The sequence below is a fragment of the Cercospora kikuchii genome (genome assembly GCF_019650295.1).
Source record: "Cercospora kikuchii DNA, contig_00007, whole genome shotgun sequence".
Classification (NCBI taxonomy): domain Eukaryota; kingdom Fungi; phylum Ascomycota; class Dothideomycetes; order Mycosphaerellales; family Mycosphaerellaceae; genus Cercospora; species Cercospora kikuchii.
In genome coordinates, this window is record NW_025408588.1 from 222,638 (window position 1) to 240,387 (window position 17,750).

At 52.4% G+C, this 17,750-nt stretch overlaps 9 protein-coding genes across 10 annotated transcripts; 5 read left to right on the forward strand and 4 right to left on the reverse strand.

Moving 5' to 3' along the window:
• Positions 1-505: 505 nt before the first annotated feature.
• On the forward strand, positions 506-1,738 carry CKM354_001019400 (uncharacterized protein; the record flags this gene model as incomplete). The annotated part of the gene is made up of 1 exon (XM_044805645.1): positions 506-1,738. One exon carries the CDS (start codon positions 506-508, stop codon positions 1,736-1,738), a length of 1,233 nt encoding a protein of 410 aa, XP_044661580.1.
• A 172-nt stretch (positions 1,739-1,910) lies between these two features.
• On the reverse strand, positions 1,911-3,653 carry CKM354_001019500 (uncharacterized protein; the record flags this gene model as incomplete). Its single annotated transcript, XM_044805646.1, has 5 exons — positions 1,911-2,255; positions 2,309-2,905; positions 2,954-3,041; positions 3,128-3,294; positions 3,348-3,653. The coding sequence occupies 5 exons, from the start codon at positions 3,651-3,653 to the stop codon at positions 1,911-1,913; spliced, it is 1,503 nt and encodes a 500-aa protein (XP_044661581.1).
• A 790-nt stretch (positions 3,654-4,443) lies between these two features.
• Positions 4,444-4,909, forward strand: CKM354_001019600 (uncharacterized protein; the record flags this gene model as incomplete). Its single annotated transcript, XM_044805647.1, has 2 exons — positions 4,444-4,638; positions 4,706-4,909. 2 exons carry the CDS (start codon positions 4,444-4,446, stop codon positions 4,907-4,909), a joined length of 399 nt encoding a protein of 132 aa, XP_044661582.1.
• Positions 4,910-6,656: 1,747 nt separating this feature from the next.
• On the forward strand, positions 6,657-7,357 carry CKM354_001019700 (cytochrome c oxidase subunit VI; the record flags this gene model as incomplete). The annotated part of the gene is made up of 3 exons (XM_044805648.1): positions 6,657-6,856; positions 7,016-7,179; positions 7,239-7,357. 3 exons carry the CDS (start codon positions 6,657-6,659, stop codon positions 7,355-7,357), a joined length of 483 nt encoding a protein of 160 aa, XP_044661583.1.
• Positions 7,358-8,545: 1,188 nt separating this feature from the next.
• CKM354_001019800 (uncharacterized protein) lies at positions 8,546-9,529 on the forward strand (the record flags this gene model as incomplete). The annotated part of the gene is made up of 1 exon (XM_044805649.1): positions 8,546-9,529. The coding sequence occupies one exon, from the start codon at positions 8,546-8,548 to the stop codon at positions 9,527-9,529; it is 984 nt and encodes a 327-aa protein (XP_044661584.1).
• A 778-nt stretch (positions 9,530-10,307) lies between these two features.
• Positions 10,308-11,352, reverse strand: CKM354_001019900 (uncharacterized protein; the record flags this gene model as incomplete). 2 transcript variants are annotated; one of them, XM_044805650.1, is made up of 3 exons in its annotated part: positions 10,308-10,421; positions 10,475-10,594; positions 11,009-11,050. In XM_044805650.1, the coding sequence occupies 3 exons, from the start codon at positions 11,048-11,050 to the stop codon at positions 10,308-10,310; spliced, it is 276 nt and encodes a 91-aa protein (XP_044661585.1). The 2 variants fall into 2 exon arrangements, with proteins under 2 accessions (XP_044661585.1, XP_044661586.1); XM_044805651.1 differs by lacking the exons at positions 10,308-10,421; positions 10,475-10,594 and adding an exon at positions 11,257-11,352 and having other exon boundaries at positions 10,919-11,179.
• A 706-nt stretch (positions 11,353-12,058) lies between these two features.
• Positions 12,059-12,353, reverse strand: CKM354_001020000 (uncharacterized protein; the record flags this gene model as incomplete). The annotated part of the gene is made up of 2 exons (XM_044805652.1): positions 12,059-12,193; positions 12,243-12,353. The coding sequence occupies 2 exons, from the start codon at positions 12,351-12,353 to the stop codon at positions 12,059-12,061; spliced, it is 246 nt and encodes an 81-aa protein (XP_044661587.1).
• Positions 12,354-13,417: 1,064 nt separating this feature from the next.
• CKM354_001020100 (uncharacterized protein) lies at positions 13,418-15,256 on the reverse strand (the record flags this gene model as incomplete). Its single annotated transcript, XM_044805653.1, has 1 exon — positions 13,418-15,256. The coding sequence occupies one exon, from the start codon at positions 15,254-15,256 to the stop codon at positions 13,418-13,420; it is 1,839 nt and encodes a 612-aa protein (XP_044661588.1).
• Positions 15,257-16,395: 1,139 nt separating this feature from the next.
• On the forward strand, positions 16,396-17,628 carry CKM354_001020200 (uncharacterized protein; the record flags this gene model as incomplete). Its single annotated transcript, XM_044805654.1, has 1 exon — positions 16,396-17,628. One exon carries the CDS (start codon positions 16,396-16,398, stop codon positions 17,626-17,628), a length of 1,233 nt encoding a protein of 410 aa, XP_044661589.1.
• Between the last annotated feature and the right edge of the window lie 122 nt (positions 17,629-17,750).

The following is a 17,750-nucleotide window of genomic DNA, read 5'->3' on the forward strand; positions in this document are numbered from 1 at the left end:
CGGCTTCGACTTGCTCTCTGCGATGCTCTTCCAGCTTGAACCGGTATGTTGCTCTGACCTTGCGTGCCTGCTGAAGCCAAGGCACAGGATTGAGGAATTGATATGCACTTGGGACAAGATAACGCCTGAAACCTGCCGATTGGATCCTGAACTGGTAATTTTGCCCCTCCCGGTGCTGTCGAGCTCGCGTGACTGCGTGGATCCAGAGAGGGTGCTTTTCCGACCGCTCAGCCAGAGGATGCTCCTACGAAAACTCTATCTTGGCGTTGGAATTCTCTTTTGAATATACGATGACTGGAAATGAATTGATCGTGAGGTGTGGGTCGTGAAAGATGTAGGTCAGGAAGATGGAATCGAAGTCGGACTTCTAGAAGCTAGAAGGTGCAGCCACAGGCGCCACTTCACAATCCCTGCAGGCGGCGCAGCTGCTGCCTGAGGTTTCCACGTGCAACCAGTCACCTCACTTGCCAATTCTGTTCACAATCGATCGAGACAAGCATTCATCATGTCTCGCATGTCAGTACGGACCTTTTTGGTCACAGCAAAGAGATATTTACAGCAAGCCATCAAGGATCAAACGCCCACCTCATTCGTCATCGGAAATGAATCCGCAGATCTAGACTCCATCACCTCTGCACTCGTCTATGGTTACATACAATCAAGTCAACTCGAATCAAAACGCACTGGCAAGCTATGGATACCTGTGACCAACATTCCAGCATCAGATCTCGCTCTCAGGCCCGAGCTCACTGCTCTCCTCAAGTATGCAGACATCAAGCCATCCGAACTCATCACGCTCGATGACCTAGGGCCCGAGCCACTCCCAGCAGACAAGACAGAATGGACACTAGTCGATCACAATTCCTTTCTGGGTGATCTGGGCAAAACCTACTCCTCACGCGTAGTCGCCGTAATCGACCACCACGAAGATGAAAGCAAAGTACCATCCACCGCCACACCACGCGTGATAAACAAATCCGCAAGCTGTAATAGCCTCGTCATCAATCATCTCCGTCCCAGCTGGCAAAGTCTCGACTCCATGGTCTCATCCACAATCGGCTCCGCGCAAGCAGACTCTCGCCTAATCGACGACTTTCCCTACGCCTCAACCTGGGACGCTCAAGTCGCAAAACTGGCCCTTGGCTCCATTCTCATCGACAGCATCAACATGAAAGCTAAAGAAAAGATTACTGAGCATGATACCAAAGCTGTGAGATTTCTGGAAGCGAAGATCAACATCTCGCATAAGTTCGGAAAGGACTACGATCGAGATCGATTCTTCAATGAGATTAACGATGCCAAGTCTAATATTGATGAGCTGTCGCTGCGAGATATCCTTAGGAAGGATTACAAGCAATGGCGAGAAGGCGAGCTGGAGTTAGGTATCAGTAGTGTGGTGCAAGACGTGCAGTATTTGTGGAAGCGGGGCGAGGAGCTTGATGAGGTGGTCAAGAAGTGGGCACAGGAAAGAGAGCTCAATCTGTTTGCGATCATGACTGCATACAACAATAACGAAGGCTTCCATCGGCAATTAGTGCTGTACGCGCTGGACGAGAAGGGGAAGAACGCCACCGAAAAGTTCGCGGCGAATGCCCAGGACTTGCAATTGGAGGACGCGAAAGATGGCGACTGGAAACAGGGCAAGGAAGGATTCGTGCACTACCACTTCTGGGATCAGCATAATCTTGCAGCGAGCAGGAAGCAAGTCGCGCCCTTGCTGCGACAGAACATGAGCTAGATGCAGAAATGCCATTGTTCAGACTGATCACTGCTCCGCCGTCGTTGGACATTGGTGGTATCAGAATATACAATGTAGCCTGGCAAATTATTGGCTGTGAATCTTAATCGGCCCGTTCACCATTTCAATCATGTTCTACTACACAGTCAATTAGCTGCAGACATGTCCTGATCTAGCCCTTAGGAGCATCGCTTTGAAGCGGCGAAGCAGCCTCATCATCAATCTTGATCAGCACAGTCTTATGCTCCAAATGTTCTTCAATACTATAACCATATCCTTCTCTGCCTTGGCCCGAACCCTTGTAGCCGCCAAACGGCATGTCCATCGCCATCGTCGGGCTCGAGCAGTTGATGCCAACGGTACCAGATTCGAAGGCTTTGGCCACGCGGAGTGCACGATTGATGTCTTTCGTGAAGACGGCGGCGTATAGACCGTACTCTGTTGCATTGGCTTTCTCGAGAGCCTCGGACTCTGTCTTGAATGTGTTGATGTTGACAAATGGGCCGAAAACTTCCTCCTGTTGCATGTGTTAGTCGTTGAATGCTGTAGACTGCAGGTGATACTGCTTACCTTTTGAGTCTTCTCGTTCTCGTCAACGTTCGAATAGACAGTGGGTTCGATGAAGTAGCCCTTTCCGTCGACTTGCGCAGGTTTGCCTCCCGATTCGAGCTTACCCTTGCCCTCAGTGGCAGCGTGCAAGAATGTTTGAATTCTCTCATGCTGAAGCTGATCGGCTTGAGGACCTTGCTGAGTCTCTGGCAGAAGTGGGTCACCCTTCTTTGCCGCCTTGAACATTGCGATGAAAGCCTCTTTGAACTTGTCTGCAACAGATTCTTGCACATAGATCCTGCTGTTTGCAACACATGCTTGTCCCATGAGCATTTGCATCGAAGCTGAAGTTGCAGTGGCGGCCTTGACGATGTCGGCGTCTTCGAAGATGATGGCTGGTGACTTGCCACCCAGTTCGAGCACGACCTTTTTCAGGTTACTGCCAGCAGCCATTTGCTGAATCTTCTTGCCAGTCATGGTCGAGCCCGTGAAATTTACCATGCGGATGTCCATGTGGCTAGCCAGAGTAGCGCCCGATGGAGTTCCGTGGCCGTTGAGGACATTGATCACGCCAGGCGGGAAGCCAACTTCGTGTGCGAACTTCGCGCAAAGTGTGGGCTGGTTGACATTAGCAAAAGTAAACGATACCGGAGAGAACGGACCTACAGTAAGCGGAGCCTTCTCCGACGTCTTGAGCACAATTGTACAGCCCGCTGCCACAGCTGGCGCAATCTTCATGGCGAAAGAAAGTGTCCTGATGCAATGTTAATAAAACTGTTCGTCTCGGAAGAGGGTCTCGCTGGGGCCTGCTACGCAAAGCAGATCGGGCAGATGTCTTACGGGATGTTCCATGGTATGATCGCCGCTACAGGACCAATTGGCTGCCTGAAAGTCATGTTGATATAGCCAGGCGAGTTTAGACTTGTCTCCCCCTTGGCAGTATAGGCTGACTCTGCGTAGTGCTCAAACAATGATGCTGCAAAATAGCCGTCGAAGTAGGTGGAGATCTGGCAGACACCAGTCAGGCATGGATCAAGATCCTCAAGGTAGTGAAGCTCACCGGACGGCCCATATCCATGGCATTGAGTTGTGCGAGCTCGTTGTGCGCTTCTCTAATCTTACCGGCCAGTGCCTTCATAAGAGCGCCACGCTCGGCAGGACTCTTTGCAGACCATGCTGGGAATGCTTCCTTGGCTGCTGCTACGGCCTTATTCGTATCATCGACAGATGCTTCACAGATATCGGTGATCTTTTCGTGGCTGTATGGCGATTTCAGCTCGAATTTTCCATTGTCGGATGATTCGACAAATTCGCCATTGATGTAATGCCTGTATTCGATCTTTTCCGAGGGAATCGGGAAGCCCATCTTGTGTGACGAGGGTTGTAATGTTCAGAGCAGACTGACGTGGAGATGAATAGCTGGGGTGGTGGTTGATGGGATAAACATGTACTTATAGATCGCTTGTGATGGAGGCGAGCTTCTCCATCTTCAGGCCTACCATTGCATGTGATATCAGCCCAGAGTGGCATTCGGTACGCCATAATCCTGCTAGCTTATGCAAAGAGCCAGACCATCGGAGTTTGTGGTCAGCTGAAGGATCAACAACCTCCGCTTTACAATTGGTGTCGAGACCTGCCAGCCATACAGTCCGCGAAGGCGTATACGCGTATTTGGCACTGCTGAGCCCGCATCGTTCCAGCATTTTCAGGCGTCCCATCCTGGACTTACTGTGTCACATCATGGTTTCGAGACCCTGCAGTGGTGCATTTCTGTTGATCGTGGATCCTGTTGTTTTCGAGAGGCGACAGCTGAAGTATTCTGCCTGAAGCTCAGTGGATCTTGCTTGTCCCATTGGAGGGGTCACACCTTGCGAGACGCGCATATGTGGGACAGAGAGGCATCATCTGCTTGCCTGCTTGCGGGAGGAAGGACGCGTAGTTGCATTACCGATGGTGGGCACGTTGTTTGAAAGAGAGGAGAAAGATCTTGGCCGGTGGAGTTGCAGGCAAGTGCCCACGACTTTAGGCAACAAGGGTTCACATCGACCTCGTCCGTTCCTCGAACACGGTCAATCATTGACGCGCCGTCGAGATGTAACGCTCCCCAATGGCGAGTTATACGGTTGTCTACGCAGAAGGGCCGGACCTGAGACAGTATGATAGGCCCCAGCAGCCGAGCCTGGAACGCTCTCATCCGCACACACCACATCCGATCTCAGAAGAAAGTTGCCAAACTCCGGCAGGCTGCATCAGCTGAAGATGTCTACGCTTTGATCCGGCCCGGCGCTCCTGGAATCATGTACGTGGAAGGCCATAGAGCTGGAGTCGAGAACTGGACAAGCGCTGTGTCTGTAGGTCAGACTCCTTCGCATGGCTCCTGCTAGCTGCACATCGATGCTGACTGATCTTTGTGCGCAGCGCCTTCGTTACAAAGACTTCCACTACGTTGCGAAACCTGCCGAAATGCGACCTGAGAACGATGTCCTTGGCAAGACTTCCGGATCGACCGGCCTGCATGAAGCCCAGACGGTCAAGGAGTTTGCTGCTGAGATGCAAGCTCGTGGTGTGTTGAAGTGGTTCAGGAAGGGCATGGGCTATGATGAGGATCCCGATCGCTTATAAGAGCTTGGGTCCTGGCGCTTTCGACTTTGGCAAAAGTCTAGCCCGGCTTGAACATGTCGGCATCCATACAGAAGGAATCTCCCGCAACACAGCTCGACATCGACACCTGACGACAAACCAAAATATCCGCTTGTCCATATGCTCGAAGAGACTTGCAGCAAAAGAGATATCGGGGCCTGAAATGATCGACGCCACGGCCTGTCTGCCTTGCGGTACGAACGCCCGGCAAAAAGGAAAAAGAGAATACCCAGGGACAGAATCGAACTGTCGACCTACAGCTTATCAGACTGTCGCTCTTCCGCTGAGCTACCAAGGCTTGATGATCGATGATGTGGTAGAGTTACAACAATCTATGACTGTTGTGCTTGTTGAGGTGAGTCATGTTGTGATGGGGTGCCGTGTCTGAGGCCACACAGCTCGCGCCAAGGAACCGATCCAGCCTGCGCGGAATGACTGCGAAGTACACTGTGGGAAAAACGACGTGACCTGCGGATCTGGACGAGAACTATTGGCCGAGTGCATGCATCACACCAGAACCGTGGTCGTCATCTCGGACCTTATCCGCTCCTCATAAAGATAGGAAGACTCCTGCGCAAATGTTGACCTACTGTACAACGGCACTCCGACGACCAGGACTGATTTCACGAAGTTTCCAGGCTACGACAATGCCTCGGTACTGTCGATGACCAAAAATGCAGCATGGCGCTGAAATTTTGGCAAAAGAAATGGCAAAAGAATGGCAAAAATGAAGGCCACTTTTAGCATCGGTAGGTTTCGATCCTACGCCCTCCCCCCGGGTTTCATCTTATTGCATTTGCAACGATATGAGCCCGGCGATCTTCCGCTGATCTACGAAGCTGTGATTCTATTGGATGCAAGGACACTATTGCTCAGACTCTATGTGAGCCACCGTGAAGGATCCATGAGTCACACGCGATTCGCATGGTCCCCAGCCGGCACTCCACTATTTGCGGCGGCGTATACCGAAGGTATGGCATTTGAACAATACCCAAGGCCTGGGTCGTTCTTGTCTCAGTCCTTGTATGACCGTTGTGGATTGAGCTGGCTCGAGCAAGAGTGTCAGGCAAGTTGATCTGTTTGTGACAGGTCCTGAAGGATTGCCTCTCGGGACATCGATGTACCACTACAATGCCAGACTTGTTACTCTCATAATCTGAGAACAAAAAGAGGCGTGCCGATGATATGCTTCAGAATCCAACAAGATTTCATGCAGGGCCTATTGCACGGCTTGGCGATTTCTTGATCTTCTATCAGCAGCATACGCAATGAGCGCCGTATGATACTCTCTGCATGAACCATCTCCTGCATTTCAATATAGAACCAACTATTTTCATTGCAGCACCTCCTTGCTTCTCGCCTTACATGACGTGCATGTAAGCTCGGCATCAGCTTACAGCTTATTGGCTGAAAAAGATGGCAGCTCTTCAAGCTCAAGATCTTCCCAAGCAAGGAAGATCGTGTGGCAGACATTGTCGCAATAGATAGAATAGTATCGTATCAAGTGAACAGACGTCTATATCGATCAACAACTCGTTACTCGTATCGTTGTCGACGTGCAATCAAAAGGCCGGAATCTAGCCGAGCGCCTTGGCAAGGACCAGCGGGAAGGTTAGGAGCAAGCTGGATTGAGAACGACGACACAGACTTTTGGTTGCCAGCGCCAGCAGCATCACCACCACCACCGCCGCCAACACACTCAACCCCTTCTCCACTCTCCGCCGATACAATGTCTTCCGCCGTCCTCGCTCGTGTAGCGCGGGCATCGCGCTTCAGTGCGCAATCCTGCCGCGTCCGCCCAATGCGCAGCTTCCAGGTCTCGCAGTTCCGTCCTACCACCTCTGCCTTTTCCACCGCGACCACAAAATTCGCCGATCACGACGCGCATGACCCACACCACGAGGAGAGCTTTGAGGAGTTCACCGCCAGGTAAGATGCAGAGTTGCGGCCGGGCCCATGCCGGATGTCAATGGCTGGAGGGGAGTGGACAGAGCGTGGAAAACACCCGCAAATTGCCTCATCCATCGGACCAGGTCATGAGATGTGATGATCCGGGATACACACGTGCTAATCATGCATCTGATGCAGGTACGAGAAGGAGTTCGAGCAAGTCCAGGATGTTTTCGAGCTGCAGCGTAACCTCAACAATGCTTTTGCCTACGATTTGGTCCCATCTCCTTCCGTCATCACCGCTGCATTGAGGGCTGCACGGAGGGTCGATGACTACCCAACTGCCGTGAGAATATTCGAGGGTAAATCATACCATACACCGGGGAGATGAGAAGCATGAAGCTGACTATGTTCGGTACAGGAATCAAGGCCAAGGTGGAGAACAAGGGACAGTATGACGAGTACATTCAGGAGCTCAGTGGAATCCGGGAAGAGCTTGGAATCAACCTCAAGGAGACCATGTACCCAGAGAGCTCGTAAACAACACGATAAGATGAGAACGGGATAGAGTGGTGAGGATCACAGGATGGAGTGTGATGTGTGGAGAAAGCAATACAGAAGGGTGTTGGTGAGACGGAGGCGTGGTTCAGCGCGCTCTGGTATGCTACAATAGCCTCGCTCAGCAGATTTGTACAGGTTTTGCTCTACTCGGGTCTCGTTCACACGCGCAGGGGAGTGGTAAGTGGGTGGTACGAGGATTGTGAGAGAGTATGGCGTCTCAACTAATGATTGACTACTGATCCACTCTGCGACTTACATTCTTAGCTGAAGATTATCGAATATGTCCAACGCGAAGGCTCCCTCCGAGAAGCGCTTGCGAAAATGGCGGCCTCAGTACGGACCATGGAGCGAGAGAGCCGCTCCGGCGAAGAGTGTCGGGTAGGGCCTCAGATCACCAGCACGAGTCAACCTGTGCAAGTTTAGCTTCAAGCAGCGGTGCCAAAGCATAGCGAACGTTTCCTTCCAGGCCCAAGTGGAATACTTCTGGACCTTTTCGAATCCCAAAGATCGCTAACAGCTTCGACAACTTTCGCTCTTCGACCTAGCTGGCAATAATCAGTAGTTTCACGCAGCGTCTAGAGGCGCAAACAATCGATTCCACCAAATTCCGCAGACAAGACTCGCGCGCACATTAGCAGCCTGCGCTAGCCGCCTCCTGACACAGCTCTACTGATCTACCTGGCGAAGTTCCGCTACGCAACGAAATACTCAAGAAGTACTGAGGTGTACGCATCGCCAAACTTCCACGAGACTACCGAATTCGAGCACCAGAAAGTACATCTTTCTCCACAGGCCCATTTCCGCGCAGCAAGACAATCCTACGAGATCTCCCTCACTTTGCCGTCTCTCGCCGCGGCGTTCGTGCTACACTTGCCTCGCTTTTCGAGCCCAGGTGCCCCAGAGACGCTGCTCGCGCCAGAGATACGGGACTCGCAAGAGGTAATCCCAGGCAGAGCACGCAGCGCATATTCATCTCAGACCCACGAGGCGAACGCGCGAGACTATCATCATCCGGGACAGACGTGAAATTTTCCAGCCTCCAGCTCAGCGAAGCGGCACAACGCAGCGATACCTGGGCCACTCGTCCACGGACCACCTGTCAACGATTCTGAGTGAAGTTCGCAAGAAGCAAAGGAACTTGCCACCAGGTGCATCAAGCCCTTAGCCATGTCTTCCACCTCTCCTGAACGCACTGTCCCGTATGTTGTGGCGATGCACCTGGCGAATTGTGCTATGCAGCTACGAACGGGCCATCAGAGAGCGAAAGACGCTTGGCGGCGAGAACGAGAGGAATTGTTACACGAGAGAGCCCGCCTCTTATCTGAGAACGTCGATCTCAAAGTAGAGCAAGTGCGGTTCCATAACTCTAGCGAGGAGTTGAAGATGGCAAATGGCGATCTACAAAGTATCATCGAAGACCTGCGAGAGGAAATCAAGTTCTTGCGGCTCGAACGACCTCTGTGCAAAGAGCCTCTGCATACTTCAGCGGCCCATCGAGTATTCGCTATTCCGGAGCTGTTGGAACATACCCTGTTGCAGGTCCCTCACACATTAACCAGGCAAGATCAGACCGCTGGCACCAATTTCCTCATCCCTGAACGGCCAGTCACGCAGCTTTTTCAACTGAAACGAGTGAACCACGCATTTGCCGCGATGGTCGCAACGTCGCCAGCATTGCAGAGGCGCATGGGTCTGTTAGAGGTCACCAACAGAGATGACCTTCCGGTCGCAACCCAAGCTGTCCCGCTCTTCGACGTTACCGGCTTCATCTATGCGGAATCCTTGGGATTTCTCATCGATAGAGCCATCCAAAAACCTTTGAGGAAGGTCGATATTATATTGCACCATCGCAAATTGTGGCCGGGTAACATCGAATTGGTCGGCTCTTGGACTCAGATTAAGGTGGCTTTGCAGGCAAATCGATTACCTTCGCGGCTCACAGAAGAACTTTCCTTCTTCGAAGTTGGCAGCACTTTCTTTCGCCGGCCATTAAGGATTCCCGCCTTTCGCCGGTCATATGACTATGAGATTGGGCGAGAGACCACATGGGGAGAGCTGGTTCAGTGGATGTTGTTGGCGAGGAAAGATTTTTGGGAGCGTCGTATGTGCTGGCAGGCACTGAGGGAGATCTCGCCCGATGTCTTTGCTTGAAAGAATGGAGCCCAGCGAGAGAGAATGAGTGAGGCCTGACTGGCCCAGCATTGCAGCGATCTGGTTCGCAGAATTCGGCGGAAGCTAGATCGCGAGTTGACTGTGATAGATGTCTCCGCCACAGCACTTATCACCGAGACGCCTTTCAAATTCCGTGATCAGCTGTCATTATTAAAAACTGGAAAGCCATAGCAGTAGCGAGAACGAAAAGGGAGACGCTGGGACTGGGGAAGCATGCCTGAAAGTGTGGTTCTCCTGATATGCTTTGCGATCGTTATGCTTCCATGGCATGCCTCAGAGGGTCCTCTATATGCAGCCTTGCCCCTTAATGCCATCAGCCGCCTCCCAGATGGGTGGCATGGCGGAGATGCGCAAGACGCGACCTTTTTCTCTTATGGCTTTCTTGCGCTCGTTCCAGACCATTGCTGCCCCTGTTTCCTTGCATGTGGACGATTGGCGAGAGATACAAGACGCACCGTGCGTATCTCGGATGTTTTGCTTGAGCTCGCTCCAGGCCATTGTCGCTCTGATTGCCTCACAGATAGCCGATCTCACAGAGAGGTAGGAGCCACGCTACGTATCTCTAGCGGGCCATCTGAGTCCGTTCCAGGTCATTCTCACACTGATCGCCCCGCATTCAGCCAGTGCAGTGGAGGTACAGGAGACATACTGCTTGTCTCCAGCGCTCCAATTTATCGCCTTCCAGCTTATTCTTCTTTCTGACTGCTCTACCACCAGCCGATGTGGCAGAGATATCAGCAGTGGATGGTCTTGGCAGCTATTCAACAAGGCCTTGGAGGTAGCCGTTCGCAATATGGATCGGGATCTCCTTGTAGTCTGTGTTGCGCGCGATCCAGGTGCGGTAGGCGACGTTCATACCGTACGCCCAGTGCTTCTCACGTATCGAAAAGGTAGATCACTGTTGTCGGCATTGTTCGCACGCACCATCACAAGCTTTGGGTCAACAGCAGGTCTCAGTGGCGCCAGGAACTGGTACCACATGTCCTCGAATTTTTCGTTCATGATGTCCTCGCGCTCGTTTGGATGCGGATACTTATGTGGCAGCTAGAACGCATCAGGCTGGTCCCCAGCGGCAAGAAGGCGCCAAGCGTCCGGTCGTGCAGAGAACCTGTCCTGGAGCAGTTGCAAGCACGCGATTTCTTCATTGGCGTGGAGCTGGGCTATGCTGAAATAACTTTCGAGGCGCGGTCGGTACACAGCCACCGCTGCTCCGCCTTGACGGTAGCTCTCAATTATTGCCTCAAGCTTCTTAGCCACGCGGTCTGTTTGATCGTCGATTGTTGCAAGCAACTGTGCTCTCTCAGCCTCTCGTCCTGCTCGCTCGGCCTGGCTCTCGCCTTGGACCTGGAAGCCCTCGCGCGCAGCTTCTCACTCGATGTTCCATATGTGGACGCCATAGTCGTAGACCTCAACATGCTCTCGGATCACGCTGTGAGTAATCGACTCTGGGTTAGTGACCTCCCATAACTGTCCAGACAGCCGGGACGCGGTGTTCTCCATTTCGATACGGTCTTTTGCAGTCAGATCTTGCGTTGCGAGTTTGAAGGGGACCTCACGGGGGCCAGTATGGCCGTAAGTAATCGTCAAAGCTTTGACTTGGTTCAGAATCTCTTCCGGGGATTGCTTTGTCTGAGGTAAGCGGTGTCGTCGTATCGATCTCCTGCCTGATGGTCGGCAGCGCGAACGTCGAGGACTGTTGGGCGCACAAAGTTCAGGTCTGCGGTTTGGTACCGTGGTCTTTGTGCGATGTGAGGCACTTCCTGGGTGCGAAGCCCGTTCTGCGTGAATGCCGGGTCGTTCATGTTGACGGCTGCTGGTATTGTAGGATATGGAGAGAGCGAAAGCGTGAATTGAGAGTAGTGGGAGCAATTCGAAATCGTGAGAAGATATGCGTGGTCAGAGGAAGAAGACAAAGTCTTGAAAGGAGATGTGTGACTGATGAAGTGGCCATCGCAGAGCAACATCTGCCTAACGGCTCATTAGCATGTGAGCATGGAGGAAAACTTCGGCTAAGTTGCAAGTGAGGGCACTTGAGCCAAACACCAGAGGCTATCAGTTCTCGCGAGGGCCAGTGAAGTTATGTGTTTGGATCATTCTGGGGTAGGTCTATGGAGCTACCGACAGTCCTCCGTTGCGGGTTTCGCATTGTGCAAAGCGACCTCTGTGTCGAGGGGAAGTGGTATGGAGTGATTGTGTGCGCGGGCACATATCAATTAATCAGCGGTCGCACGCTGCTGCTCGAGCGTGCGCTTCTTTCTGGAGGCACTTTCGATCTCGCGTGCACGGTCGAGGGCTTCTCCATTCTTCGTGCCAGCTGGGCGACCGCGGTTCAGGGGCGCTGCGTAGATTGTAGTGCTGGGCACGAGGTTTCTCCAGCAGGATGTGGCCTGCGAGGCCGCCGCAGTTTTCTCACACCTGCATGTCTGTGCCAGCTGGTACGCAGAAGCTGGGTAAAGGGCCAGCTTTCTGAGACGCAGAATGGTCGTTGAGGATGTACTTGCATGAATCCTACTCCGTGACTGGTCTCGTGCTCAATCGGTCCCCCAGGGTTTCCTCGGTAGCCGTGATCTCTACGATCTTCTCGCGGATACGTCGGGCCAGATCGAGGTCATCTTTCAACGCGTTGTTTCCGTCGATCGCAACCTGCTTGTGCGTCAGTGGGTGGTCCTCGAGCGCGAAGAGAACAACGCACACAATACCACTCCCGATGTTCATCAGGCTTGCGTGTATCAGCAACTTTGGTCAAGCGAGGCTGTGCGGCTGGCGCGAAGGCCAGTGGGGTCTGGTTTGGTGCATTCGCCATGGTGTGTCGAGTCGCGAAGATCTGAGCGTTGTTTGTTTTTGTCCGTGGGAAGGGCTCTTGATTTCCACTGGCATCCACCTTTGTGTCATTAAGCGACCAAACGCTGGCTGCGTTGTTTCACCACAACACCACAACATGGCTGACGACGAAGTGAAGCAGCAAGTCTTGCGAGCTCTGCGGGAGCTGATGTCAACATACCCTCTTGACGGCCCACCGACAAGCGTCCTCAAGCAGCAAGTCAGACGTGACTCTGACATCGAAATAGGAACAAACGCATTTCGACAGGCTTTAGAAGCGTTGAAGGACGATGAAGAAGCAGAGACACGCGGCACGTACACTCGATTGGTAGAACCAGAGCGTGGACTCTGCATAGAGCCGATCAATTCTTACAGGTTCGATGCGAGACCGATCATCCTAAGCTCCTGTACCTTCCGAAGCCAATCGAATTCGTGAAGGGAGCAATGTAGGTAGGTGCGTCTGAGTGGAGACAGCTCTCGTTGTGATAAACCTGTGAGGTAGGTACAGGTGAGCGCGTGAGCGAATACTTCGTCAATTGCTTCACATCGATTGTCAGCTGTTTCCTGCAGGTTAACTACCTACCTACTGCCACACAATCGGAGTTATGGTCTGAAGCAGTTGAGAGGCTCTACAAGTCAGTGGAACAATAAAGAGGACGGATATTACAACGAATCAGTACTGATGTCAACATAACACCAGACGCACATTTATAACGACGGCTGAGTCTCAAAACGATGGAGTTTTCGAAGTTTTCTTTTCATTACTACTAGGAGGCTCGCTGACCTCGTCTGCAGCTAGAAGCTGACGGGATCATCAACCCTCCGAAGTTCTGTTGATCCTCTTATCTGGTTGCTACCGATCATCCTCTCAAGCCAACTCTAGTATGCTCAAACCCAGTGGATTTCAATCCGCCGCCACTGATATCGCCTGCTTGATGGGACGACTATGTGGACCCTACGAAGTCCTGTTGATGCCTCCCTCTCCCTCTCATTACCTCCGACTATGTTCACGCCCGATCCATTTGATCTTGTTACCGCATCCCGCCATCACCACTTAGAGCCTCTGCCATTGTTCGACTGGCGGAGCTTTTGCTCTCTCTTGGCACAAGCCATTTGCTCCTGATACTTGGGATCAGCCGCAAAGGGATTTCGTGGCCGGCCAACTGAGCGGCTCGCAAGTGACTTGAGCTTGTGGCTTCGTAACTCTACTGTGCCATCGCCAGGGAGAGTTTGTAGAGCTGCTGCCGCGCCTCTGACACCAGCTGAAGCAGGCTCCGTACATGCCTTCGGTCCCGAAGGATTGACGACAGCTGGGAATGTAAATTTGAATGCACGAGGTCTCTTGGTGATCACGGCGGATGTGAATTCAAACATTTGACCGGAGGTAGAAGTATCCGGAGGGGGAGGCCACACGAACGAATGTGATGGCGGCAGCAACGTCTCAGCTGGCAGACGCTCTGGCTTTTGGATCAGGTCTTGAGGAACAGGTATTTCGGACTTTTCCATCTCCTCAACAATCTTGCCGACCATAGTCTTATCGTCCATCCCTTCCCGCCGAGATCTACCCTCTGCCTTGGGCAGCCAGGGCCGCAACATCGTCCAGACTTCTCCATACTTCTCGCCAAGTCCCGCTATGGACACAGCACGGAACCACTTGTGCACTTTTGCAATTTGTTGCTCGGGTGGAGTCGTTGTAGGCAGCTCAAGACAGCAGATGTCGGGTTGGGTGAAGGATCGGTAGTGAGATACGTAGGTGGACACCAAGATATTGCACTCATGGTTAGGGTTTTGGAAGTTGCCCATTCCATGGTCCTCGCAATACTCTCCCTCCTGCGTTTCGGAGACTGCGATGCCGTATGTTTTGGCCACGAGAGTCTTGGCATGCTCTTCGTCGTGACTGTCCTTCGCCAAAAAATTGATCAACTCCTCTGCAATCAGATCGACGCTATCCTTGGTGGCCGCATATGTGACCAGGTGCTTCTTGTTCCGAGCGCTGCCTGGATTCAGCTCCAGCCATTGAGCAAAGAAACGCTGCAGCGTGTCACACAAATTCTCATCGCGCGGCACCCAGTCAAAATGGTACCTAGTGCGAATGAGCGCCTTTGACCCGTCGCAGACAACCACTTGGGGCAAAAGAGCAATGGGCTTCATATTTCTGCTCACGTTTTCAACGAGCGTCTGGCGAGGTCTGCCCACGAAACATATCATGAAGCTCATATGCACATCATGCAACTGTTTGGCTTCGCAGGTGAGACGCCACAGTCCCGTTTTCAGGCGAGACTCGAATTTTTTTGAACCAAGAAGCTCGTCGGCATCGTCCAAGTAGACATACTTGAGCTGTGCGCCTGAGATATGCCCCTTATTGACAGCTTGCGTAAGCCCGCTGGGAGTTGCCACGCAGATATCGCAAGTTGTGTACTCACCAAGAAAGTCGGTGTCCGCGTGCAAACTTCCAATTGACACCTCTTGGCCATCGAGCAGTGCGCTCAAAGTGGCGGCGATGGTCCGAGTAGGTTCCCGCGCGTGCACTATAATGAGAGCGTACGGCATATGAGGAGCAGGCCTACCTTCTTCTGCAGTGGTAGATGTTGGATTTGTGAAAGGCAGTCGGCCATTGCGAAGATCTCTGATAACTGAATCGGCAAGACTTACGAGCGCACCAGTGGTGCGGCCGGCAGAATAGATCGGGCTGACCGCTTGGAGCCTCATGCTGTTCACGCCGTGATGGAACCCACCTGTGCTCAAGATATGTTCCTGGACCTTTGAAGGTTTGAGATACTTGAGATCTACAAGGCGAGCGCGTATAGCTTTGTCCGTGAAAGAGGGCCACTTGCCATCGGCAGTGCCTCCCTCATCGGATGCTGCCGCAGCGATCGCTGCCGCCATGACCACGTCTATCGCGGCGTTGCAGGCTTGGAACCGTAGGACAAAAGGTCCCGGGCTGAGGAAGATGTAGATGAAACGCGGGATTGCTCCGACGCGTTGGTTGGCGATGTAGATGTCGAACGCGGGAATACTCTAGCGCGCTAGTTCGAAGACGTCGGATGTAGGAAGTAAAAGCGGTGCTTTATAGAAGAGAAGTCGCGGGTACGCTAGCGAGCGGGCCGTCTCGTCAAGTTTTGATTGGCTGTTTCAGTCAACGACCGAACTGCATGCAAGTCTAGAAGACTACAACTTGCCAGTTTCTCGTGACATGCGCGACTGCTGTCATCGACCTGGTAAGTGGAGATCTGGAATGAAGCACATCTAGCGAAAGCAAAAGTCCTCGGGAGTCATGATTCCAGGTATTGATACCACCGCAGCTCTCTTTTCTTAGGCTGCTGGCCTGCGAGCACGAATGCGTCAGAGGCATTAGCTCTGCAAGCAGAACTATATCACGATCACGCTTTCGACTTGCAAACGCGATACAGTCAAAGTCATTTCAGGCGACTCTCTCACGATGTTGGATTTCACTGTGATGTTGGAGGCCCGAATCTCTGCCGCCTTCGACAAACATCTCCACGCTTGTACTACTCCCGAATGCCCCTTGCTCGAGGAACAAGTCGTGTGGACGATGTTCTCGCGCTGCGGCTACGCCCGCTAGGTTCTTGCGCAGTATGTGGCACAGGTGCTGCAAGTGACCAATCGTCGTACCGCATCGATCTGTTTGCTGATGCGACCTTTCAGACGCGTTTGAACACTCGCCGGCTGATTGAAGTACACCTTTCTCCAAGTTTCCATGCCTATTCATTCCTATGTCAGGTGCTTGTTCACTTGCTGGACTTTCACTCGTTCACTGACTGTTTGACTCATTCTTTGCGTCAGCTATTTCAACTCCTCGACTCCGGCGAGAACTTTTTAACAACCAACCACGACCCCGGAACTTTGAAGAAGCCTGAATACCGGGAAAAGACGCTACACTTCGATTCAGCCTCCAACCAGTGAGGTACGGCGCTGCAAACACAGGTCGACGACAGTCACATCGAGTGTAACAAATTCACCCTCTCCGATCATTGAAACACCTTTCAAGAGGATTGCCCAACAGGATGGCTCAAGTTCAGCCTAACACATCCGTTGTCGCAGCGTCTGACAACGGCGCCACTGTAGTCACGTTTCTTCCTCCGTCTTCGCTACCGGTCTTGCGCTTCCAACCCGCTGCCCAGCCTCGCGCGTTGAAGGATGAAGTGGAAGAGCTAATTAGACTATGGCGGCACAGTAAGCACAAACCACCCTTCACCACAGGAGAACTCGTGGTCATCGCCCACGTCTTGAGTGATCTGAAACCTCAGCGACTCAAAGAAATCCATTACAAGATTCTTTCGACCCTCGCATACTACAACCGCCGAGCTTTATTGGCATTCACAGATCAATTCGATGCCGAAGCAAGTGCGTCGTACGATTCCGAAGAGAAGTCTCAGCTTGGGCATATCCTTCCTGGCTTGTACGAGGCTGCGAGAGATTTTGAACATCCGTTGAATTGCGTCGACGAATTCGACCCTTCTCATGATACAGACGTTTGCGAAAACAAATACACGATGTGTGCGAAGGCCGCACGCATCTATCTACGCGATAGACTTGAGCCTCTGCGGCAAGGATACTTCGATTTCATGGGCCTGCCCGCTGAACTGCGTGAAAAGATCTACAAGATGCTTCTGGTCTACCCAAGACCTGGTCTGACTCTAGCAGACAACGCTCGAGAACCGATCCACCGAAATGTTCGTCTAGGCCTTTGGTCACGCACGGATCTGGAAATTCCTGCGCACATTTCGGATACGGAGGTTCCAGAAAACGAATTCGCAGTGGGAAGTCTTACTAAGACGCTTGCGGTCTTGGTGGTCTCGAAGCAGGTTCGTCAAGAGGCACTACCCGTATTCTATGGCCGCAACACTTTCAACTTCGGCTCGTTGAGGAGTCTTGATCGCGCTCTCGAGCTCTTGTCCCACGAAACTGTCAAAGACATCAGAGACCTCCGAATCGTTGTGAATCGTAAGCGCATGGGAGATCCATTACCTCAATTGAAGAAACTGCGGTCCTTTGAGGCTCTTAGGAAGCTCACGCTCACTGTGCCACGCGACTCGGCCTTCTGGAACCATATCTGCATTTATGATGATGAGAACCGAGCTGCGACACCCAGTGAGCTGAGCAAGCTCAAACGTGTCACAGAATTGAACGAGATCATCGCTCTGACCAAGCGCGCTAAGCATGTCGAGTTCAGAGGTGACGGGTTCTTGGGAAATTACATACGCCAGAAGATAGGGCAGCCGGCGAAGACGCAATGAGCAGGGGAAGATCATGCAGTGGACCTGAACCAGGAGGCAACGAGACTGTGGCTATGTCGCTTATCCCATGAGAAGCAATACGTTTATGGACACAGAAGGGTATCTCAGGCGGAACCTGTCAG